The sequence below is a fragment of the Canis lupus genome, chromosome 12, assembly GCF_048164855.1.
Source record: "Canis lupus baileyi chromosome 12, mCanLup2.hap1, whole genome shotgun sequence".
In the NCBI taxonomy this organism is placed as follows: domain Eukaryota; kingdom Metazoa; phylum Chordata; class Mammalia; order Carnivora; family Canidae; genus Canis; species Canis lupus.
In genome coordinates, this window is record NC_132849.1 from 16,012,113 (window position 1) to 16,038,104 (window position 25,992).

Sequence of the window (25,992 nt, forward strand, 5' to 3'; positions counted from 1 at the left end):
CCCTGCCAGACTGCCTGCTCCTGCCCACTTCTCTGAGAAATGCATGAACTGGAATGCTTGGACAAGGCTGGCCTTGCCTCTGTGTCTCAGGCAGATGCTGCAGAGTGCCATCTCTGGGACACCTGGAGGCCCTCACTTACCGAAAAACCATTCTAGGTCTCCATGAAACACTTGAATGTAAACCCAAACAACCTCTTGATTCAGCCATAGAGTAAATGTTTATTGTGCCCCAGGTGCTGGTCTAGATGCTGGGGAATAAAATGGACCAAGTCCCGCCCAAGTGTGTAATATTAATTGTATCAGGTAGTGATGAAGGCTGTGAGGAAAAGATGGAGTAGGGGAAGGGGGAAGATGAGAGCAGATTCTGTTTGAAAGGCCATAGGCAGAGAGGCCCTTCTGAGGAGGGGCACCTGAGCTGAGACATGAATGAAGTGAGAGAGTAAGGGACAGGGGATGGGGTAGGGTGGGGGGTGGAGTGTCTAGGGTTGGAGCGCTCCAGGCAGAAGGACCAGCACAGGCCAAGGCTCAGAGGCAGGCAAGGGTCAGTCACAGGGAGTCCAGAAGGCAGGCAGGGCTGGGAGTGGTAGGATCTCCTTTATGAAGTTAGAAGCATTCTCTTGCTCCTGTAGGTGGAGAGTAAGTATGGAGGCAGTGGGGAGAATGGGAGGAGGCAGCCAGTTAGAAAGCCAGGACAGTGTCCAGCCTAGAGGTGATGGGGCTTGGGCAGGAGTGAGGGTGGGAAGAGGGTAACTGGACAACTTTGGGTGACTTTGAAGGTACAGCCAAGGGGATTGCTGATGGACAGATGCAGGATCTGAGAGGGAAGGACTAGGGAACCGCTCAAGACTTTTTGCTTGAGTACCTGGCCAAGTGCTGGTATGATGCACTGAGTTAGAGACTAGTTGGAGAAGGCCAGTTTGGGAGTAAAAATGAAGAATTCTGTTTTGAGATGCCTGCTAAATGTCCAGGTGGACCTGTGGAGCAGGCAGGGGAGGGGCATGTCTGGAGAGCACGTAGTTCACAGGTGCAGCTACAAGGCCGGATGCAGTCACCAGAGGAGTGAGCGCAGATGGAAAAGGGGAGGTTTGCACTTGAGTGGGGACCACCTCGAAGGAATGACCCCAGCTCTCTTCTTTGCTTTTGAACTGGGTTCTGGGCAGGCAGGGCTCCCCGGGAAACTGGGAGAGGCAGAGGCACTGGCAGTTCATCTGAAAGGGGGCTTCCAGAGTCTGGGTGGAGCTTGGGTCTGCCACAGGGATTGACTGCTCTGCTCTGAGGTTTCATTTCTCTACCTTGTCCTCTTCCTTGTCCAGGGCTGGAAGCCAGATGGGGCAGGGCCTTGTCCACACGGTACCGTGAGGGTTTCTAGCTGAAACAGAGAGAAAGGGAGGGACCTCCAAGATTAGGAGAGGGTCAGGGAAGGAGGAGGAAACACCAGGAGATAGGAGCACAATGAGATTATTTTGATCCCAGAGCTTGTAGAGTTTAGAGTGGGGAAAAAAAAAAAAAACTGTTTTCAAAATGAACAATATTTTTTCTAATTAAAAAACTATTCATTGTTTTAAAAATAATATTAAAAAAGTATAAAGTAAAAGTTGCCTGAAATCTCATTGAGATAACCAGTGTTAGCATTGTGATGACCGTTCTTTGATGCCCATACACACCTGAGTGTATGTGTATGTACAGCTACATACATTTTACACAAATGTGATCACATTATATGTATGTGCTGTTCTATGACCTGTTTTTCTCAACTTAAGAATACATAACGGACAGCTTCTGTGTCACTGGATGTAGATTTACTTCACCATGTGGTAAGGCTGTATGTATAGCTCTGCCAGCATTTATGTGACCATCCCCCTATGGATGGACAGTGGGTGCTTCCAGACTCCCGTTCCATAAATCAGAGGTAGGGTCCACCCTTACCACATCTTGGTGCAGAGGTGGAATGATCTCCTTGAGGTCCCAGGGAAAGGCCATTTATAGGCTTTAGAGTGCTGCTTCTCTGGCTTACTTGTAACACAGGGCTTTCTCAATTTCTTTAGTCTTTGCCCGCCTGAGTGGTAAACATAAGGTCTCATTGTAATTTGTGTTTCTTCTATTACTAGACAGGTTGAACATCTTTGTCTATATTTCTTACTCATTTAAATTTTATCTTTGTGACTATCCTTTATGTCCTTTTTTTTTTTAAAAAAAAAAAAAAAACAAGGATAGGGGCAGCCCGGGTGGCTCAGCGGTTTAGCGCCGCCGTCGGCCCAGGGCGTGATCCTGGAGACCTGGGATCAAGTCCCACATCGGGCTCCCTGCATGGAGCCTGCTTCTCCCTCTCCCTGTCTCTGCCTCTCTCTGTGTGTCTCTCATAAATAAATAAATAAAATCTTAAAAAAAAAAAAAAAAAAACAAAGATAGCCACATCTGTTGACATTGGTAAGGTATCTCTGTTAAGGAGAAAAACACCCCTTCTGTCATATCTTATTCTTTGTCTTTTACTTTTGCTCTGTTGTTTATTACATTGGGTTTTAGGGAATTATTGGAAGCAGGGCTGGTGGTCAGTCCAACCCAGAAGGTATGCAGGGTTCTGATCAGAGCAGATTCTGAAGAGCCACACATACTTTGAAAAGAAACATACATGGTAGAGTGTGACACCAAAGGAGAAGCTATAGGTGGAAGGATGAATAGAGCTGACTTCATAAAAATGAACAGTTTCTGTTCAACAATAAAACACTGTCATCAGCACACCTGGGTGGCTCAGCGGTTGAGCATTTGCCTTTCAGCTCAGGTCATGATCCCGGGGTTCTGGGATCGAGTCCCACATCAGGCTCCCTGCATGGAGCCTGCTTCTCCCTCTGCCTGTGTCTGCCTCTCTCTGTGTCTCTCATGAATAAATAAAATCTTTAAAAAAATAAAAATAAAACACTGATCATAATTGAAAGGCCACTACAAACCGGAATACAGTATTTATAACAAGTGACAAAGGAAATGATAATGTTTATATACAAAGATTACATGAATAATTAAAAATGAATAGTGTCATATAAAAATGGGTAAAAGGCATAAAACTCACCAAAAAAGGAAGACAGTTGTATTAAAATATACCCCCCTCCAAAAATAAAATATACCCAAGTATACCCAAGACTTATTTGATCAAATATGATAAGACATGAAGACACAGACATGACTGTCAGGAAGGCAAAAGTTTATACTCACAGAGCTTTTTTTTTTTTTTTTTTAAGATTTTAGAGACAGAGAGGCAGAGACACAGGCAGAGGGATAAGCAGGCTCCCAAGAGGGAACCAGATGTGGGACTCGATCCCAGGACCCTGGGATCATACCCTGAGCTGAGGGCAGACGCTCAACCACTGAGCCACCCAGGCATCCCTCACAGAGCCTTTGGAAGCACATGCCCCACCAGGCCATGCAGAAGCACTGGGGTTGGTCAGGAGGCAGAGGGATGAGAGGAATGAGAGGGGACAGTATGCCTCAGAGCCCTTATTGGAGGTTTTGTGGGAAGGAATGGGCAAGGCCAAGTAGGAGAGCTGAGTAAGCCCAAGGATTTATTAGGTTGAATAATTTCTGGGTCTCTGGGCCATAGGGGTGGTCTCCAGGTGTCCTCCCCGGTCCTGGGTGATATAGGGCAGTAGGAATACTGGCTCAGCGTGCGAGAGTTTGATAAAGGAGAGAGTTGGCTGTGTGGGCTCTGGATTGGTTGGTTTGTATATCAGGGTGCACCTGAAGGAGGTCATTTGCTATCTCTAGGAATTAGATAGTCTTGGGGGAGAGACAGCCCCTCTAGAGTCAAGGCCCCAAATACCAAAACATGAAGAACACACAAAATAACATAATAATATAATATAATAATAATAATTATATAATATAATAATAATACAGCCAACACAAGAGTGAAGAGTAAACTTGAGAGGAAAAAAAAATAAAGCCTCATTAGTAATCAGAAATGCAGATCAATGAGATACATTTTGATAATGAGCAAAATGTTTTTAAAAATTGATGGCAAAATTATAAGCAAAAGTGTAGGAAAATGGAAACTCATCTTCTGCCAGTAGGAGTGAAATACTGAGGAGAATCATTTTGGAGGGCAGTTTGGCAACATGTAGCCGTTTACTTCACCGAGTTTATTCTAGGAATTATGTTTTTTAGAAAATTTAGCTAAAAGTATATAAAAGTATTTATGATACAAAAAATTGGAAACAACTTTAAATGGTGATGAAGGATTAAATGAATACACTGATGCAGTAGAATAATATGCAAGTTCTTAAATCACAATGGGGGAGAATAATGCATAATAAAATATTCATACTACGTTTAAAAAGAAGTTATTATAAAATTGTGTGCATAATGCAATCCTATTTCATTACCAAAAGTGAGTGTGGGTATACGTGTATGCAATATGATCAAAGTGTTTATAGTGATTATTTATGGATGGTGGGATTATGGAGATAATTATTATTTCCTTTTTGCTGGCCTAAATTTTCTACAAGCAGCACATGTAGTTTTTAATACAGAGTATTTTAAGAGCAGAAGGAGGCTGAGTGTTCATCCAGGGCACAGGGGAATAACAAGGGTGGGAGGTCTGCGGTGATGAAGCGTAATGACAAGAACATTCCGCTGGAGGGCACAGCATAGCTGCCAGTCCTACTGGGCCCCTTCCCAGCCGTGTGACCTTGGGCCAGTCATCTCCTCCCCTCTCAGCTGCTTGAGGGTCGCAGGAGATAAAAAGGAATGGATGTCCTTTGAAAGCTGTAGAGCAGATTCTTTTTTTTTTTTTTTTAAGATTTTATTTATTTATTCATAGACACAGAGAGAGAGAGAGAGGCAGAGACACAGGCAGAGGGAGAAGCAGGCTCCATGCAGGGAGCCCGATGTGGGACTCGATCCCGGGTCTCCAGGATCACGCCCCAGGCTGCAGGCGGCACCAAACCGCTGCGCCACTGGGGCTGCCCTGTAGAGCAGATTCTAAATGTTGGTGATACTGTTACTCTGTGAACCAGGGCAAATGTGCTTTTAAACACTCCTGGGAGAGTGGATGGCTGATGTCAGGACTGTGTGGGGAAGGTGGGAGGGAGGTCTTGTATGCAAGACGCTCAGTCCCTTCCTCCCAGCGCTCAGCTCCTCCAACCCCGTGCATCCTCCCTCTCTCTGCTCGGGGCAGGTCTGCACCCTGACCAAGGAAGACAATCGCTGCGTGGGCAAGATTCCTGAGGACGAGCAGCTGCACGTGCTTCCCCTGTACAAGATGGCCAACACAGATGAGTATGGCAGTGAGGAGAACCAGAACGCCAAGGTGGGCAGCGGGGCCATCCAGGTGCTCACCGCCTTCCCCCGCGAGGTCCGGCGCCTGCCTGAGCCTGCCAAGTCGTGCCGCCAGCGGCAGCTGGAAGCCCGAAAGGCAGCAGCGGAGAAGAAGAAGGTTCAGAAGGAAAAGCTGAGTACTCCCGAGAAGATCAAACAGGAGGCCCTCGAGCTGGCCGGTGTCACCACTGACCCAGGTGTGTGGGGAGAAGGTGCCACCAGAGGTGGCACTGTCCGGGTGGGGGGTTGTGGCCCCGCCCCTCTTCCTGCCTCGAGCTAGAACTCCAGCCCAAAGTTCTGGGGCCTCTCTCAGCCATCCAGACCCCACATTATCTTAACTTTGTCAGCACGGCGTCCACAGCAACGCCAGGACATCAGGGCCGGGGAGTCAGCGGCAGGAAGGTCCCGTCTTCCCGAGGAGGAGCTGGACTTCTCCTCCAGCTAGTCTGAGCATCTGCAGAGTGTGCTGTGGCCTCAGGCATGGGGTCTGCAGTGGGGGTGGCAGCGATTGTGGGTGTGGGGCAGCTCTCCTCCCTCCTGAGCCTTGTCCCCGCAGAGGCTGGCACTCAGTGGGTGGAGCTTCACTGAGGACCTGTGGGGTGGGCCAGGGAAGGGAGGAGGAGGAGCACTGTGGGGGGCCCTGGGCTCCGCCAGCCACTCCTCCCAGGGCTTCAGCAGGGCTGAGAAACCCTCAGCAGAAGAGGGAGGTTCCATCCCCAGTCCTCTTGCCCAGGGCCTTTGTGGGATATGGTTCTCTCTGCTCCTTGTCCTGCCTCCTGTCTTCCCCAGGCCTGGCTCTGAAGGGTGGATTGCCCCAGCAAGGCCTGAAGCCCTCCCTCAAAGTTGAGCCACAGAACCACTTCAGCTCCTTCAAGTACAGCGGCAATGCAGTGGTAGAGAGCTACTCGGTGCTGGGCAACTGCCGGCCCTCCGACCCCTACAGCATGAATAGCGTATACTCCTACCACTCCTACTATGCACAGCCCAGCCTGACCTCCGTCAACGGCTTCCACTCCAAGTACGCTCTTCCATCATTCGGCTATTATGGCTTTCCATCCAGCAACCCCGTCTTCCCCTCACAGTTCCTGGGTCCTGGCACCTGGGGACACAGTGGTGGTGGCAGCAGTTTTGAGAAGAAGCCAGACCTCCATGCTCTGCACAACAGCCTGAGCCCGGCCTACGGTGGTGCTGAGTTTGCCGAGCTGCCTGGCCAGGCTGTTCCCACAGACACCCACCACCCCACTCCTCACCACCAGCAGCCTGCTTATCCAGGCCCCAAGGAGTATCTGCTTCCCAAGGCTCCCCAGATCCACCCAGCATCCAGGGACCCCTCTCCCTTTGCACAGAGCTCCAACTGCTACAACAGATCCATCAAGCAAGAGCCAGTAGACCCATTGGTCCAGGCTGAATCTATACCCAGAGACCCTGGTAAGATGGGCAAAACACCTTTGCCCGAGGCTTCTCAGAATGGGGGACCCAATCACCTATGGGGACAGTACTCAGGAGGCCCAAGCATGTCCCCCAAGAGGACTAACAGTGTGGGTGGAAGCTGGGGTATGTTCCATCCTGGGGAGAGCCCTGCCATCCTCCCTGACAAGCTCAGTTCTTATGGGGCCAGCTGCCTAACCCCTTCCCACTTCCCGGATGGCCAGTGGGGGCTGTTCTCTGGTGAGGGGCAGCAGCCAGCTCCCCAACCTGGAGGACGGCTTCGAAGCAAACCGTGGAGCCCCTGCAAGTTTGGGAACACCACCTCGGCCTTGGCTGGGCCCAGCCTGACTGAGAAGCCTTGGGGGGTCGGGGCTGGAGATTTCAACTCTGCCCTGAAAAGTGGTCCTGGGTTCCAAGACAAGTTGTGGAGCCCCCTGAAAGGAGAGGAGGGAAGGATTCCCACCCCAGGGGCAAGCCAGCTGGACAAAGCCTGGCAGTCCTTCAGCATGCCCCTGGGCTCCAGCGAGAAGCTCTTCGGGGCCCTGAAGTCTGAGGAAAAGCTATGGGATCCCTTCAGCCTGGAGGAGGGGAGTGCCGGGGACCCCCCCAGCAAGGCCACGGTGAAGGAGGAGAAGAGTGGTGGGGCCGAGGAGGAGGAGGAGCTGTGGTCTGACAGCGAACACAACTTCCTGGACGAGAACATCGGTGGTGTGGCCGTGGCCCCTGCTCACGGCTCGATCCTCATCGAGTGCGCCCGGCGGGAGCTGCACGCCACCACGCCCCTCAAGAAACCCAACCGCTGCCACCCCACCCGCATCTCGCTGGTCTTCTACCAGCACAAGAACCTCAACCAGCCCAACCATGGGCTGGCCCTCTGGGAGGCCAAGATGAAGCAGCTGGCGGAGAGGGCCCGGGCGCGACAGGAGGAGGCCGCCCGGCTGGGCCTGGGCCAGCAGGAGGCCAAGCTATATGGGAAGAAGCGCAAATGGGGGGGTGCCATGGTTGCTGAGCCCCAGCATAAGGAAAAGAAGGGGATTGTCCCCACTCGGCAGGCGTTGGCCATGCCCACAGACTCAGCAGTCACCGTGTCCTCCTACGCCTACACGAAGGTCACTGGCCCCTACAGCCGCTGGATCTAGGTGCCAGGGTGCCAGGGAGCCAGCGTACCTCAGCGTCGGGCCCGGCCCGAGCTGCCTCTGTGGTGCTTTTGCCCTCACACCTGGGGGCGGGTTGGGGGTGCAGAAGTCTTTTTATCTATATATACATATATAGATATGCATATATATGTATTTATGGTCCAAACCTCAGAACTGACCCGCCCCTCCCTTCCCCCCACTTCCCCAGCACTTTGAAGAAGAAACTACGGCTGTCGGGTGATTTTTTTCGTGATCTTAATATTTATATCTCCACGTTGGTTTTTTTTTTCCCCTCCTCCTTGTTTGGGGCGGGGAGGGGGGGCTTTTATTTCCTCTTGTTTTTAAAACTCTATCCTTGTATATCACAATAATGGAAAGAAAGTTTATAGTGTCCTTTCACAAAGGAGTAGTTTTAAATTCCATTTAAAATGTGTATTTATTGGATTTTTTAAAAAGCGACAATAGTAATGGTAAAGGATCGGCAGGAAAGGCCAAAAGCGCTCATTCCTGCCCAGTCGTGCTGGGCCCAGCGAGCCTGGCCCTCTTGGGAGCTGGCAAGGTTCTCTCAGCCATCTGCCCCTCATGAGCCAAGTGCAGATTGTAGCCACCCGGTCCATCCCTCCTGACAAATAGGCCTTCCCCTCAGGGGAGGGAGCCCTCAGGACAGCCTCTGTCCTCCCGTAGGATGGGAGAATCTGTAGAGAAACATCCGGGGTCCCTTTTCTAGTCACCGGCTTGGAGTCAGGGACGGGGAGGCAGGTGTACCCCAGGCCAGGCACCTGAGATGCTGGCGTAGATTTCCCCCAGAAACCAGGTTGGAAGTAGACCGCTTCAAGCTTGCTAGTCTCCACACTGAATCCTCTCTGTCCGTTATTTGTCAAGTCACACGATGTCATGGTTCCCTAGGCAGCACCTCCTGATGGAGCTAGAGTTGAGAGGCTCTTAGGAGCCGTTTCCACCGGGTTGACAAGCCAATGAATCCTGGGCTGAAGGAATTTGAGTGGCAGTTTTTCTAAAAATGCCCCAAAGCCTATGCTGATACTGAAAAAGGGCTACTGTATCTCTAAAAACAAGAAGTTGAACCCAAGCTGTGAAAAGCCAGCATGGCCGTGTCGCTTGGCGCGCGGCACTGTGCAGAGCCTGGTGCTGTAGTATCGTGCTGGGACTCGCTCCCCTGGCTCTTGGGCAGGTCGCCTCCTGCGGGAGCTCAGCACACCAGTGTAACAGCAGTTAATGCATCTCTCTCTATTCCTGGATTTCCACCTCCGACAATGGTGCAGGCCTCACAACCCAAGCCCTTACCCCCCCCCCCCCCCCACCCGTGCTGTTGTGAGCAGGGCTGGGCTTGCACTTAGCGATTTTCAAATGCAGGAGTCAAACGTTTTCAGCAGGTAGCTATGTTTTTTCCTCCCAAATTGGTGCCATTTCTCTATTGGATCATTTTCTCCCTCCCTTCCTTCCCTTTCCACCCACTTTAACTTCCCATTCTAAAATTCTGGTGCATTCATTCAGTTCTTTGAAATGAGAATGTGGTGCTTAATTTTTGCAACATTGTTGAGAGAGGTTGGGCCTAACTGGCGGAAGCAAGATTCATGGACAGCAAGTCAAACTTCCTGGAGTGTTTGTTTTTTCTGTGGTATTAGCAGAATTTCTATCAGGCTACCCATGTGGATGTGTGTGGTGAGTGGGAGGCTTCAGCAGGACACGCAGAGGGGACCATGGCCACACAGTGAATGACAACCAAGCCCTGAGAGAAATGTCAGATATTTATTGAGCAGTCTTATTCAGATGTGGGTCTTCGTAAAACGAGTTTAACAATCAGATGACGATGCTAAAGGCAAGTTCCTGAGCTTCCAGGTGCCTTGTGTATGAGCTGAGAACCGAGCCGCTGGGTGTTTGCTGTAACTGTTCAGAAGCCCTGGCGGAGAGTCGCTGTAACATGTCCTGAGCATTTATGTGGTCTGGTTTTAACTGTAAATAGTGAAAGATTTTTTTAAGCACTTTTGCCTAGATTTAAACAGCAACTTGAAAAAAAAAAAAGTATGTTTTAACATGTCATTGTGGGAGAAATTGTAAATAGTAGCTGAATATTTAACGTGCTTTGTCTATCCTTCACTTTTACCATATTCTGTAAAGTTGCATTTATTTTACAGGACAAAAATGAAATATTATTGCTTTTGAAATAAATACCCAAGAGCTTATCAGGATTTAGAATTATTCAGAACTCAGATTTATAGGAAAACCTCTGACCTTCAGTTTGACAAGCTAAAGGAAGCAGAGTTCTTTAATAAGCATGCTGATTTTCTAGTTTTGAGGAAAAGTTGGGTCCTTTAAATGCTATTTTGCTTATCGCATCAGTACTTTTATGCAGGTCTCATTTGACTCCGTGCTTAGGTAGATGCGGGGGTGCCTTGAAAACTTCATTTTAAATGATCTTAAGCAAGAAATACAATATTTTACGAAACATTTTGGAGAATGTGACCGTCTGTATGACCCGGGAAAGCCCCAGGTTGGCTGTTGGTTTGGAAGGTCCCGAATGTAACCCAGGTGATTCGGATACTTGGCATGTGTGAATCTTCCTGATGTATGTTAAATATAATCTTTCCCTCGTCACCCTTTGGTAGCAAAGCCATCAGATGAAAGGAGAAACCGATACAAGCTCAAAGCATGTGATGTCTGTCCCGCGGCCCCAACAGCCTCTGGTCCGTAACTTTCTAGACTAGTGTGTAGGCTGCTGTAAGGTGAGTCAAGAGGCAGTCTCCATTGGATGTTCCCGTTCCCCTCAGAATGGTGTTTCAGAAATTAGGTGGTGCTGTTGCCATGCTTGAGTCCATGCTGATTTTTACACACTACATGTATAACCTACCTCAAATCTCAGTCATTAAAATTAGCATGCTTTAGACGTATATTTAAAAAGTAACTATGCACAGCTCCTTATTCCCCGCCCCTTGCTGCTGAAGGTTTCTTAAAGAGAAAAATCAAATTTTTATTTTTTACTGGCACTATCATTTTTTAAGTCCTAAAGATGATTAACAGACATTTTTATCATGAGAAGAAAAATAAAGCCATTGCAACTAACAAACCTAACAGCATGACCAAGTTGTAGAGTAATAATATAGCAACGAGAGATGACGGAGTCTTCGCGTCCTCTCCCCAGTGTGCCCTGTCCACAGACGCCATCCACATGCAGCGCGAATATCTGGTTCCCCTTTTGTTTGGTCTCCCCTGCCTTTTGCATGCAAGGGAAGTGCTTGCAAAATTCTGTGCTAAGAGATTTTTAAGATAAAAATCGCTTTGCGGCAGGTTCTCACAAAATAACTGGTGCTAGCTCAAGAACCCATTATCAGAAATCTTGACTAAAGTTGTTTCATGGATTTTGAGGTTTTGTTGTTTCTGGTGTTGTCATTTGGTTTGGAATTTTTTTTTTTTTTTTTTTTTTTTTTTGCCAGGGCCTAAATTTCCCACATGCTGGCTTTTGTGGGTCCTGCTTGCCCTCTCGCTGGGGTGACCATGGTGTGTGTGGAAAGAGCTCAGACCCTGCCCCTTCTTGGTCCTTCCACCAGCCTCTTTTGGAAATGGTAGCTTGCAGAGCAAGGGATTTTTAAAGTGCTAAAGCAAGGAAAGGAGCAGAGCTCAAGTGCTTTGTATGGAACAGCACTAGATGTGTGAGGACAGTTGATGAGTAGATGGTGATCTGATTTCATGGAGAAAAAAAATGCAGTCAGACTTTGTGAAGTGGAAGCACCGCCAGATCTCAAACCAAGGCAACGCTGGTGGAAAGTTTAAGTGATACCCCTGACGTGCCTCAACCAGTCTCTTTCCTTTTGTTACTGAAGTGTGTTTTATGGACTAGGAAGCATTTTTATGAATTGAAATAGTCTAAATAAAATGGTGCTATGGTGTTTTAATGTGACTGTCCCTGATCCTGTCCTGCTGAGGTGCTATCAAGGTTCTGAAACCGCAACCAACCAAAAACAAGGTGGGCTCCAGTCTCTCTTGGCTTCCCCCTCTTCCCCTTTTGGTGCTGTCTCCTTAGACCTCTGTTTACCGTGCTAAAACCTGCTCTGAGCAGTTTTTCTGTTTCATTTGATTATTCTTCCCCTGGTGGCCAAACACAGGAAGGCAAGTTCTAAAGGCAGCTGGCTCCCCTGACTGTGAGGGGAGTGGGCCTGCCTGGCGTGGCAGGTGCTCTGGTTACACGTCTGTCCTCTCAGGCCTCATGAGAAAGAAAGGGGAATCTGATCCTCCTGCCGTTTCTACATGGCAGGCATTCTCATAGCGAGGACACACAGCTTCCTCCTCCAGCCCAGGGTGCCAGGTGGACACCTGTGAGGGTCTCCAAAGGCACTCACATACTACGGCATCCTGAATGGACCTCCTTCCTCCCCTGGCCAGGGCCAGGGTGGGAAGCAGGCTCACTCCTTGGCTCCTCACAGCACTTGCCCCAGCGTTGCTATCATCAGTGACCCCCCTCCCACCCACCCTGTGTTCAAATAAAGGAAGGAGCTTTCTTTGCTCACTTGAGGCCACTGAGGCTGCTTTTTAGTTGGTGCTAATCTAAATTTCTTCTTGGGTCCACAGAAGTTGTTTGAAAAACGTAACAGGAAGCTCCATTTTGTGTCATCCACTGTCACAATAATTTTTTTAAATACCTCAAAAACAGGACATTGTGACAACTTCAGTGAGGTAGATTCTGTGAGGGTCCGATACCTGCAGGTTGCCCATCTGATGACTTACTTGACCTTGAAGAATCCAGGGTCATTTTATTTTTCACTCTTCGGCAGTTAATAATGGCAGGCCATCTAAAGGAAGGCGTGTGGTTGACTTTATTTCATTTTCTTTGTAAGTTTTGCTCTCGAATAAAATGTGAATCTCCTAGGCCCATCTCATTGAGCTTTTTCTGGCATTGTTGCTGTCATTTGAAATGACTTCCTCAAAACCTACTTTGTCAGCCAGCGGCATCTGCTGTAGTACACGGCCAACGTCGACATACCCTGGACCAAAACGTTTTGAGGTGCATATCCCAGCATAGGTTATACAGCCCCACACCCATGCGTGCATAGAGCATTTCCACGTGAGACTCCGTCTTGGCGCTCCCAGCCCTTCCTCCCGCAGAGCTGCCCCCAAGAGCAGAGCAATAGGCTTCTCCCCTGAGCAGAGGCTGCAGCACAGAAATGCAAGGCCGAAAGTTGCTTTTGGCCTAAGGATCAGTGATGATTTGGCCTACTTCCTCAGTTGCTTCTATTCTGATATCAGGGATGCTTTTTGTAGTGGTATCATTTGCGCTCTTCTCATTTTGACTACCCGTCGTCATTCAGGGATAATTCATCACTATTCACATGGGGATTTAAAAAATACTATTTGGCTCATTTGAACATCCAAATTTTCTTGATTCCAGATTTTTTTTTCTTTTGAGGGGAAAAAGGAGGAGAAAAACAGGAGTGATGTCATTTCTTTTTCACATATTCTAATTATAAAAAGAAATAAGGGCAGGTCATATTGTGGCATATTAATGCATTAGACTTAATCTAGAACCCTTGTAGCTTTTTGATGTGTTTTATTTCTTCTCTCTTTGAATTCCTGTTTGGTTACTTGGCTTCCAATGGAGGTGAACTTAACAACCATACTTGAATATTCCGTCTTGACTTTGTAACTGTGGCTACTTGAAATGAAGTTTATCTGGGGTTGATGGATGAATGGTAGATTTTTGCAATGTCTCAAGGCAATAGGATGTGTATTATTAAACTGTAGATATTCTTAGTACAGTAAATTTATGCTGATAATTTTATTTTGTATAATTTTTACCTTTTTGTTAATATTTTTTCCTCCCACTTTATTGGTTTGCCTCCTGAGCTACCCCTCCTTACCCTCCCTTCTCCCCCAGTGTTTCAGTAAATTTAATTTAGGGTGCCTAGAAATTGCAAGTATGTATCCTTTTTTGATTTGTATTTTATTATAATTTACACAAACAACTGGGTTTGTGAACTGTATTACTCCTGGTATCTTTAAAATATTGTGGGTGTTTTAATAAATTTTATATTTATTTTTTGCACTCAAATTCAGAGTGGGTCCTTTTTTCCTTCACCAACCCAACCCTCCCCCCACCTTGAACCAGACCCAGATTGTGGTATTTAAGGTTCCCTATAACCCTGCCATCCCACTGTAGGTTGTACATGCACCACTGAAGCCCTCACTGACAGCAACGGTGGAGCCGGGCCTCGTCTCCTCCTGCCAGCTGCATAATGTCAAAGGCCATCAGTTTTTAGAGCTGCATATGCAGAGGCAAAAGAGATGGCCTTTTTCTCATCTATGTTTCTGCTTTTGGTTTTTTTTCCCCTTTTTTCACTCAGTTTGGAGACTTCCCTCCTCCCACCCACCCCCCAACTAATGTTCACTTCTGATGTAATATTTGCTAAAGAATGGCTGAATTCAGCTTCATTCTGATGACCTGAACACCAGGTCTAGTAGGGAGAGCCACATAGCCCTAGACTTTGCTGTCCTTGGGAAGAGGTGCATATGAGGCCCCCTTTTAGTTTAGATTGCCAGGGCTGCTGCAGCAAAAGTGGTTCTAAGAGGGAAGATGATAGCAATACAGGCCTGCCTCAAGAAGCAAGAAAAATCTCAAACTGATCTTACAAGTAAAGGAGCTAGAAAAAGAACAAAAGCCAAAACCATCAGAAGGAAGGAAATAATAACAGATTAGAGAAGAAGTTATATAGAAACAAAAGGAACAGATCAATGAAACCAAGAGCTGATCATTTGAAAAGATGAACAAAATTGATAAACCTCTAGACAGACATTAAAAAACAAAAAACAAAAAACCCACAACTCACTAATGAAAGGAGAAATAGGGCAGCCCGGGTGGCTCAGCAGTTTGGCACCACCTTCAGCCCAGGGCCTGAACCTGGAGACCTGGGATTGAGTCCCATGTCAGGCTCCCCGCAAGGAACCAGCTTCTTCCTCTGCCTGTGTCTCTCCCTCTCTCTCATGAATAAATAAATAAAATCTTAAAAAAAAAATTAACCAACAACCACAGAAATACAGTTGTAACACGATTATGACAACTTAGAAGAAATGGATAAATTCCTAGAAACACAACTCACCAAAACTAAAGGAGAAATAGATTTGAAAAGAGCAATTACCAAAAATTAAATTGAATCAGTAATCCAAAAACTCCCAACAAACAAAAGTCCAGGACCAGATGGCTTCATAGAACTCTACGAAACACTTAAAGAAGAGTTAATATCTATTCCTTCTCAAACTATTCTAAAAAATAGAAGAGGAAGGAAAACTTCCAAATTCATTCTATGAGGCCAGCATTACCCTGATACCAACACTAAAGACACTACAAAAAGAATAAATACAGGCCAATATCTCTTGAATACAGAAGTAAAATTCCTCATCAAATATTAGGAAACCAACATTTAAAAAATCGTAAACCACAATCAAGTGGGAATTACTCCTAGGATGCAAGGGTGGTTCAATATTTGCAAAACAATCAACATGATACATCACATCAATAAAAGAAAGGATAAAAACTATATGGCCATTTCTATTGATGCTGACAAAGTACATCCATTCATGATAGAAACACTGCAGAGTAGGTCTAGGGGGAATATGCCTCAACATAATAAAGCCCTTATGTCAAAACCCCACAGCAAACATCATCCTCAATGGGGAAAAAGAGTTTCTTGGGGCACCTGGGTGGCTCAGCAGTTGAGTATCTGCCTTTGGCTCAGGGCATGATTCTGGAGTCCCAGGATGGAGCCCCACATCAGGCTCCCTGCGTGGAGCCTGCTTCTCCCTCTGCCTACATCTCTGCCTCTCTCACTGTGTCTCTCAAGAATAAATAAAATCTTAAAAAAAAAAAAAGAGTTTTTCTCCCAAAGGTCAGAAACAAGGATATCCACTCTCAACATTTTTATTCAACATAGTACTGGAAGTCCTAGCCACAAGAAATCAGACAACATAAAGAGCATCCAAACTGGTAAAGCAGCAAAACTTTCACTGTTTGCAGATGACATGACACTCTACATAGCAAACCCTAAAGACTATGTGTTTATTATTATTAATATTAATATTAACTAGAACTGATAAATGAATTCAGTAAAGTCACAGGATACAAAATCAGTGTACAGAAATCTGTTGCGTTCCTATACACTAATAACAGAAAGAGATTAAGAAAATAATCCCATGTATAATTGCACCAAAAACAATAAAATACCTAGGAATAAACTTAACCAAACAGGTAAAAGACTTATACTCTGAAAACTGTAAACACTAATGAAAGTCAGGAGAACACAAAGAAATGGAAAGATATTCCATGCTTATGGATTGGAAGAGCAAATACTGTCTATAGGATCCAAAGCAATTTTCAGATTTAATGCAAACCCTAACAAAATACCAATAGCATTTTTCTTTCTTTTTTTTTTTTTAATTACTTCTTTACTCATGAGAGAAACACACACACAGAGGGGCAGAGACACAGGCAGAGGGAGAAGCAGGCTCCATGCAGGGAGCCCAACATGGGACTCGATCCCACATCTCCAGGATCATGCCCTGGACTAAAGGCAGCACTAAACCACTGAGCCACCCGGGCTGCCCCCAACAGCATTTTTCACCAAACTAGAGCAATCCTAAAATTTGTATGGAACCACAAAAGACCTCCAATAGCCAAAGCAATCTTGAAAAAATTGGAGGCATCACAATTCCAGGTTTCAAGTTATACTACAAAACTATAGTAATCAAAACAGTATGGTACTGGCATAAAAATAGATCACTGGAAAAAAAATAGATCATTGGAATACAACAACTACAACAAAAGAGGGATCCTTGGGTGGTGCAGTGGTTTAGTGCCTGTCTTTGGCCCAGGGCACGATCCTGGAGACCCGGGATCGAATCCCACATCGGGCTCCCGGTGCATGGAGCCTGCTTCTCCCTCTGCCTGTGTCTCTGCTTCTCTCTCTCTCTCTCTCTCTCTCTCTCTCTATCATGAATAAATAAATAAAATCTTTAAAAAAAAAAAAGTTAAAAAAAAAAAAAGAGAAATAAGTCCATGACTATATGGTCAATCTTTGACAGGCAAAACATATGCAATGGGAAAAAGTCTTTTCAACAAATGGTGTTGGGAAAACTGGACAGCTACAAGCAAAAGAATGAAACTGGACCACTTTCTTACACCATACACAAAAATAAACTCCTCGATGGACATGGAGCCTTATACTTAAACCCAAAATGGATTAAGGACCTAAGTGTGAGACCTGAAATCATAAAAATCCTAGAAGAGAGCACAGGTGATAATTTCTCTGACATTGGCCATAGCAATGTTTTTTCTAGATAGGTCTCCTGAGGCAAGGGAAATAAAAGTAAAGATAAACTATTGGAACTACGGGGAAAAAAAAAAAAACTATTGGAACTACGTCAAAATAAAGAGCTTCCAGACAACAAAAAATCGACAAAACAAAAAGACCATGTACTGAATGGAGAAGATATTTGCAAATGATATATCCTATAAGCGGTTAGTATCCAAAATATATAAAGAATTTTAGGAAAGCCCGGCTGGCTTAGCAGTTTAGCCCTGCCTTCAGCCCAGGGCCTGATCCTAGAGACCTGGGATCGAGTCCCACGTCGGGCTCCCTGGCATGGAGCCTGCTTCTCCCTCTGCCTGTGTCTCTGCCTCTGCCTCTCTCTCTCTGTCTCTCTCTGTCTCTCATTAATAAATAAACAAAATTTTTAAAAAATTTTATACACCAAAAAATAATCCAATTAAAATGGGCAGAATACATGAACAGACATTTCTCCAAAAAAGACATACAGATAGCTAACAGACACATGAAAAGATGCTCGACATCACTTACATCAGGTAAATGCATATCAAAACCACAATGAGATATCACCTCACATCTGTCAGAATATATAAAATAAAAAACACAAGAAACAAGTTTTGGCAAGGATGCGGAGAAAAAGGAACCCTCATGCACTGTTGGGGGTAATGCAAAGTGGTGCAGCCACTGTGGAAAACAGTATGGAGGCTCCTCAAAAAATAAAAAATGGAATTACCATGTGATCCAGTAATCATACTACTGGGTATTTACCCAAAGAATAGGAAGCCACTAATTTGAAAGGATATATGCACCCCTATGTTTATTGAACCATTTTTTTTTACAATAGCCAAATTATGAAAGTAGCTTAAGTGTCCACGGATAGATGAATGGATAAAGAAGACATGGTACATATGCACAACAGAATATTACTCAGCCATAAAAACGAATGAAATCTTGCCATTTGCAACAGTGGTGGAGCTAAGGAGTGGAATGCAAAGTGAAGTAAGTCAGAGGAAGACAATTAGTATGATCTCACTCATACATGGAATTTAAGAAACCAAACAAGCAAAAGAAAAAAAAAAGGAAACCAGGGAGGCCTGGGTAGCTCAGTTGTTGAGCGTCTGCCTTTGGCTCAGGGCGTGATCCCGGGGGCCCGGGATTGAGTCCTGTATTGGGCTCCCTGCAGGGAGCCTGCATCTCTTTCTCACTGTGTGTGTGTTTCTGTCTCTCTCTCTCATGAATAAATAAAATATTTTTTAAAAAAGAAGAAAAAGAGGGATCCCTGGGTGGCGCAGTGGTTTAGCGCCTGCCTTTGTCCCAGGGCGCAATCCTGGAGACCCAGGATCGAATCCCACGTTGGGCTCCCGGTGCATGGAGCCTGCTTCTCCCTCTGCCTGTGTCTCTGCCTCTCTCTCTCACTGTCTGCCTATCATAAATAAATAATAAAAAAAAAAAAATTAAAAAAAAAAAAAAGAAGAAGAAAAAGAAACCAAAAGCAGCCTTAACTATGAAGAACAAACAGATGATTGCCAGAGAGGAAGTGGGAGGAGGGGGAGTGAAATAGGTGATGGGGATTAAGGAGTGCACTTATATTGGCAGTATATATATGGCCAATCCTGGTGGTGGCTGATCTGTGAAAAAGGGGGAACTGAATGGAGGAAAAGACAGAAGGGACAGTGGAAGAGAGTCCCTTCCTACTTGAAACATCTGACTGAAATTGATTCGATATCTCAGGCTGACCACAAAGCCAGCAGTCCATAAAGACTTCAGCATTCTTTCTAATGGATGCCAGCATCCTGTTAGGTCACTAGACAGGAAAGCTAATCTCTGACGGCATCTGAGTGAAAACCCCATAATCATAAAAGGGCTGCCAAATGATAGGCTCATAGATTTTCTTCTCCATTTTCTTTCACTTGCAAATGAACCCTCTGGAAATATCTGGGCACACAAGACACTCCTGGGATCTTCATACTCATTCACATGTTTTACAAAAGTAGGATCACCCTGTGTTTGGTAACCTGCTTCTTTCCATTTGACATCTTTGGATTGAAGGAGACCTAGTCCTGTCCCCTCCTGAGCCAGAGCCACTGTCCTAACAGCCACATTTCATGGCTTGAGGAGAGGGTGGGGAGATTCCTGCCTCAGCAGGGCTGGCTGACTCACTCCTGGGTAACTATAATTATGCTTTCATCTCTTGTTATATAACGCCATGTTAAATATAGAAACACTAGATGACAGAAGTTTTTAAAAATTACCTGAAATCCCACCACATATTGGTTGCAAACATTTTCTGAGTGTGTAAATATAAACATATATATACAAAATTCTGATGAAATCATGCAGTATTGTTGTAATCTTTTTTTACTTAATGGATTTTTAAGTATCCAATAATACAGAACTACATCTTTTTAAAGAGTTGCTGTCAGAAGGTGGAGAAGGGTCAGTAAGGTATTTTCCAGACTGAGAAGGCACGAGCCCAAGTAACAAAGCAAGCCCCTTCTGTACCTTTTACAGGGAGTTTTATTCAAGGTAACTTACTGACAGTGGGCATCAGGCAGGTGGATGAGCCACACATTACACAGCTATTCTCTGCCCCTATCTGGACCTTAACACACAGCTTTTGTAAAACAAAGGAATCACTGTGATGAGGTCAAAAAGTAGTCATCTAAGTGGGGCACTCCAAAAGGAAAGCTTCTGAATTCATTCTGTGAGGCCAGCATTACTCTGATACCCAAACCAGAGAAAGATACTACTAAAAAAAAAAAAGAAAAAAGAAAAAAGAAAAGAAAAGAACCACAGGCCAATACTTCCAATGAACATAGATGCAAAAATTTTCAACAAAGTATTAACAAACTAAATCCAACAATACATCTTTAAAAAATCTTTCACCATGATCAAGTGGGATTTATTCCCAGGATGTAAGGATGGTTCAATATTTGCAAAACAATCAACATGATATATCAACAAGACAAGGGATAAAAAAAACATATGATTATTTCAACTGATGCTGAAAAAGCATTTGACAAAGGATAATATCCATTCATGATAAAAACCTTCTGCAGGTTAACGGGAAACATACCTCACCATAATAAAAGCCATTTATGAAAACCCATAGCTAACATCATACTCGATGGGGAAAAACTGAGTTCTTCTCCTAAGATCAGGAATAAGACAAGATGTCCCCTCCCACCACATTTATTCAACATAGTACTGGAAGTCCTAGACGCAAGCAATCAGATAAGATAAAGAAATAAAAGGCAACCAGACTGGTTGAGAAGAAGCAAAACGTCCACTGTTTGCAGGTGACATGATACTCTGTGTAGCAAAGCCTAAAGATTCCACCAAAAAACTACTAAAATTGATAAATGAATTCAGTAAAGTTACAGAATACAATATCAGTGTACAGAAATCTGTTGTGTTCCTATACACTAATAATGAAGAAAGAGAAATTAAGAAAACAATTCCATTTAGAACTATACCAAAAAACTGGGATCCCTGGGTGGCACAGCAGTTTGGTGCCTGCCTTTGGCCCAGGGCGCGATCCTGGAGACCCGGGATCGAATCCCACGTCGGGCTCCTGGTGCATGGAGCCTGCTTCTCCCTCTGCCTGTGTCTCTGCCTCTCTCTCTCTCTCTCTGTGACTATCATAAATAAATAAAAATTAAAAAAAAGAACTATACCAAAAAACAATAAAATAACTAGGAATAAACATAAGGAGGTGAAAGACCTGTACTTTGGGGGCACCTGGGTAGCTCAGTGGTTGAGCCTCTGCCTTTGGCTCAGGTCATGATCCCAGGGTCCTGTGATTGAGTCCTGCATCAGCTCCCTGCAAGGAGCCTGCTTCTCCCTCTGCCTATGTCTCTGCCTCTCTCTGTGTGTCTCTCATGAATAAATACATAAATTTTTTTTAAAAAATAAAGACTAGGATGCCTGGGTGGCTCAGCAGTCTAGCACCTGCCTTTGGCCCAGAGCATGATCCTGGAGTCCCAGGATCCAGTCCCGTATCGGGCTCCCTGCTTTGAGCCTGCTTCGCCCTCTGCCTGTGTCTCTCATAAATAAATAAATAAATAAATAAATAAATAAATAAATAAATAAAATATTTTTTAAAACTCTTAAAATATTTACATAAACTATAAAACTTTTCTTTTTTTAATTTTTTAAAAAATTTATTTATGGTCACAGAGAGAGAAAGAAAGAGAGGCAGAGACATAGGCAGAGGGAGAAGCAGGCTCCATGCATCAGGAGCCCAATGTGGGATTCGATCCCAGGTCTCCAGGATCACGCCCTGGGCCAAAGGCAGGCGCCAAACCACTGCGCCACCCAGGGATCCCTATAAAACTTTTCTAAATAAATTGACAATAAGAACAAAAAGATCGGGATCCCTGGGTGGTGCAGCGGTTTGGCGCCTGCCTTTGGCCCAGGGCGTGATCCTGGAGACCCAGGATCAAATCCCACATTGGGCTCCCGGTGCATGGAGCCTGCTTCTCCCTCTGCCTATATCTCTGCCTCTCTTTCTTTCTCTCTCTGTGACTACCATAAATAAATAAATTAATTAATTAAAAAAAAGAACAAAAAGATCAACAAGATTTTACTCAAAAATGTATGAATAAACAGGAAGACCAGTTATCTGAAACCAAAAAAAAAAATCTTTTATTGCACAAAGAACAAACGTTAATTAAGAATTCAAAGACAGCAATGAGTCCTTGCAATCAAGACACAAGGGTAGACAGTGACTGCAATCTATTTTCAAAAAGATGGGCAGCCCCGGTGGCGCAGTGGTTTGGTGCCGCTTACAGCCTGGGGTGTGATCCTGGAGACCTGGGATCGAGTTCCACATCAGGCTCCCTGCATGGAACCTGCTTCTCCCTCTACCTCTGCCTGTGTCTCTGCCTCTCTCTGTGTGTCTATGAATAAATAAATAAAATCTTAAAAAAAAAGATTAAAAAGAATATCTCACCTACTCAACAAAATCAAGATTACTAGATAATAGACCAAATAGTATCTATGCTGAAAGCATAATTGATGTGCAGAGAACAGAATAATCAAAGCAGATTAGCAAACAGCTATTTAACAGGAAGGAACATCCAGGAGGATGCACGAGGCCATAAAAGACCATAAGAATAGATGCCGAAGAGCCTCCTGAGAATCCTGAGAGTCCCCATAAAGGACACAGAATAAATGGCTCTGAATCAGTAATCAAAGGTCTGAAATATTCCGAATGAGGTCAGATGAGAACACATAACTCCAAGGCTGCTCCAAGGCACCACAGGCTGTGGCTCATTCCACTGAGAAGTGAGCGTCCTGGAAATTAACTTCCTCCTATTGACCTGAAGATGCATTTCTGCAAAGAAATTTTGACTCTTCAGCATGTTCGCATTTGGAACCTGGAGCAAAAGCTGCTGCCCCACATCCAGGACCCACTCATTCCACAGCTGCTGCTGAACACCTGACTCCTAGCAGCTGCTGTGCTGGGTGCCGAGCACATGTGCCCAGGCCCACACAACCAAGCAGTTACATGTAAAACATATATATTTTTTAAAGATTTTATTTATTTATTTATTCATGAGAGACACACACAGAGAGAGAGAGGGGCAGAGACACAGGCAGAGGGAGAAGGAGGCTCCATGCAGGGAGCCCAAAGTGGGACTCGATCCCGGGACTCCAGGATCATGCCCTGGGCCTAAGGCAGGTGCTAAACCTCTGAGCCACCCAGGGATTCCCTAAACATATTTTAATATCAATGTTTATCATGTAATTTAATTTCTAGTTACCACTTGTTAACAGCTAGTGTACACTCATTGCTCTTTTTTCAGGAGTTTCCTAGCGTTCTTGTGTATTTATTTTTCTATACGAACTTTGGAATGAACTTGCCTAGTGTCAGGAAAAAATACTGTTGACACTTTTATTTGATTCATATTAAATCTATAAGTTACTTAGAACTGACGTTTTTATGTGGTTGAGTCCTTCTGTACAAGAACAAGTTTACATTTTCCATTTGTCCAAGTCTGCTTGCTGGTCATTTGCAAATTAAAGCACACAGGATGCAGGACAGAGTATAGGTGAGGAGTCATGGGGACGGGGCTGGAGAAGACCCAGGAGGCAGTGCTGCAGGATGCATGACAAAGGGATGGGATTCTCTGGGGTTGGCCGAAGAGCAACTCACAAGGAGCCATGCCCCCTGGGAAGCACCCGCGGAGCATCAGTTTGACCTCAAACCACACAAAGTGGGAAATTGGTATTCTTGAAAAATATACCCCATTTGTCAGGGAAGAGACAGAGATTGAACTCAGCTATGCAGAGCAACTCAGGATCTTTTGAAGAAATACTAACCTAAAAAAGAAGTCGGAGGAGGAAGAAGAGTATGCGTACACATCATGGAAAGCTTTCCCTTCCGCCCTGTGAGTGAGTGACCCCGCAGGGCAGCCCTAACTGACCTGCCAGAACTTGACCTCACAGATCACCGTGGAGTGAGCGGCCTATGGTTAGGACCTGCGCAGGAGTGCAAATCGCACTGTCATGATACATGGAAGACAGATGCTCCCTGGAAGCAATTTAAATCGGGTAAAAGACAACGTCAGCAAGACTGCAAAAAGACTGGCCAAGCACAGCAGTGTTCTGAGAAAATGATGCCGACAGGAATGTTTTACAAAGTAGATGGTGAGGGGCACATGGGTGGCTCAGCGGTTGAGCATCTGCCTTCAGCTCAGGTCATAATTCTGGAGTCCTGAGGTGGAGTCCCCGCATTGGGATCCCTGCAGGGTGCCTGCTTCTCCCTCTGCCTGTGTCTCTGCCTCTCTCTCAAATAAATAAACAAACAAACAATCTTTAAGAAAAGATGGTGAAAAGGCACACTAGTAAGCTTGAACGTGTTGCCAATGACAGAGGACAGCAAAGCAGAATAGGCATCAATTCTCCAAGAAATACCACCATGAACTGCGTGACTATTACCATCTTCAGAGTTCCAACATCTTGCAGAAAATACAAAAGATGGAGGCAAGGGGGAGAGTGAGAACGAGAGAATCAATGAAGATGTACAGAGATTGACTGATGGGCAATAGCAATCAATGAAAAGTTCTCAGATGTAACAGGAAAGGCCGCTGAATCAGTGATCGGGAAAATGTCACAGCTGCTAATAGAAATGTCAGATCAGAGTTTGAGCCTCACAGAGACATCTGAGGATGACACTCAGGCAAAGAAGTGTACTGTGTCTGAGAACAGTCTTTCAAATTCCAGAAAGGCAACCCAGAGGTCAAATCTGTTAGCATATCCAAAAAGGAGTTATAGCTATTCATAACAATAAATAAGTCTCCCGAACAGAAAAGGGAACTCAATGTTTCATGATCTTCAAATTCCAAATTCACTGCTTCAAAAAGCCTCAAGTACAGGTGATGCAATGCCAGAGGATTTCAATAATCTTCCACCTCAACAAAGAAGGAAGAAGCTATAAAAGAAAGTCAATGAATTAAATAAAGAAATCCAGATGGAGATGGAGATGGATCACAAATGTTGGAGAGGATGTGGAGAAAAGGGAACCCTCTTGCACTGTTGGTGGGAATGTGAACTGGTGCAGCCACTCTGGAAAACTGTGTGGAGTTTCCTCAAAGAGTTAAAAATAGACCTGCCCTACCACCCAGCAATTGCACTGCTGGGGATTTACCCCAAAGATACAGCTGCAATGAAACGCTGGGACACCTGCACCCCGATGTTTATAGCAGCAATGTCCACAATAGCCAAACTGTGGAAGGAGCCTCGGTGTCCATCGAAAGATGAATGGATAAAGAAGCTGTGGTCTATGTATACAATGGAATATTCCTCAGCCATTAGAAATGACAAATACCCACCATTTGCTTCAACGTGGATGGAACTGGAGGGTATTATGCTGAGTGAAGTAAGTCAATCGGAAAATGACAAACATTATTTGGTCTCATTCATTTGGGGAATATAAAAAATAGTGACAGGGAATAAAGGGGAAAGAAGAAAAAATGAGTGGGAAATATCAGAAAGGGAGACAGAACATGAGAGACTCCTAACTCTGGGAAATGAACTAGGGGTGGTAGAAAGGGAGGTGGGGGGGGGGTGACTGGGTGACGGGCACTGAGGGGGGCGCTTGACGGGATGAGCACTGGGTGTTATTCTGTATGTTGGCAAATTGAACACCAATAAAAAATAAATTTATTATATAAAAAAAGATGGCATGAAGATGATCATAGAAGAATGATTCTCTAAAGACTCCTCAGATAGGAGACTCAGCCATTTTGAGTCACAGATTAACAGAAGTTGCCCCAGATATAGAAGAACCATAACTAAATCTGGCTGGCTGGGGTTGAAGGCAGGCTCCCAACAGCCAAAGAATGGGCCTGACAACAGAGTAAACTGTACAAAACCCCCAAACCTCAAATAATGGTGCACAAGCCTTGTGGGGGCACAGGTGGCAGTTACAGAGAAGAGCCAAGTCAGGAGAGTGAGGGGCCGGTTCTGGGCATGGATTTTCAGTGAGTCTGATGACGAGGAACCCCTGCCCACCGCAGAGCTTATAAAGCTCTCTGCATAGTGAAGGGCAGAATGAAGCAGTCATCCCAGCAGCTGAAGCAGAAACACTATGGCTCAGAGGAAAATAAAGGCGCATCTGCACTGGGAGAAAGGAAAGGAACAGGGTTACATTCCTACTCTCTTTGTCAAAGTCTGTTTGCACAAAAATGCTAAAGGTGCCAAGATGTATATTTAGTATCATTTTTAAAACTTTGTAAAACAAAACAAAACAAAACTTAAATTGTTTCTCCCCACAACTGTGATTGTTA

The 25,992-nt window shown here is 45.0% G+C and overlaps 1 protein-coding gene and 1 long non-coding RNA gene across 5 annotated transcripts in view; one reads left to right on the forward strand and one right to left on the reverse strand.

The window, feature by feature from the left end:
* The window catches only part of TET3 (tet methylcytosine dioxygenase 3), a 106,494-nt gene extending 92,565 nt beyond the window's left edge, over nucleotides 1-13,929 (forward strand). For all 4 annotated transcript variants that reach the window (XM_072769854.1, XM_072769856.1, XM_072769858.1 and 1 more), the window contains exons 10-11: nucleotides 5,168-5,504; nucleotides 6,097-13,929. In XM_072769854.1, the coding sequence (XP_072625955.1) occupies nucleotides 5,168-5,504; nucleotides 6,097-7,874 (2,115 nt within the window). In that variant the 3' untranslated portion in view covers nucleotides 7,875-13,929. The remainder of the gene's footprint in view (nucleotides 1-5,167; nucleotides 5,505-6,096) is intronic.
* Nucleotides 203-6,865, reverse strand: LOC140601215 (uncharacterized). The gene is made up of 3 exons (XR_012004260.1): nucleotides 6,302-6,865; nucleotides 1,927-2,056; nucleotides 203-1,369 (listed from the first exon to the last, which is right to left on the reverse strand). It is a non-coding gene; the product is annotated as an uncharacterized lncRNA (long non-coding RNA).
* Nucleotides 13,930-25,992: the final 12,063 nt, after the last annotated feature.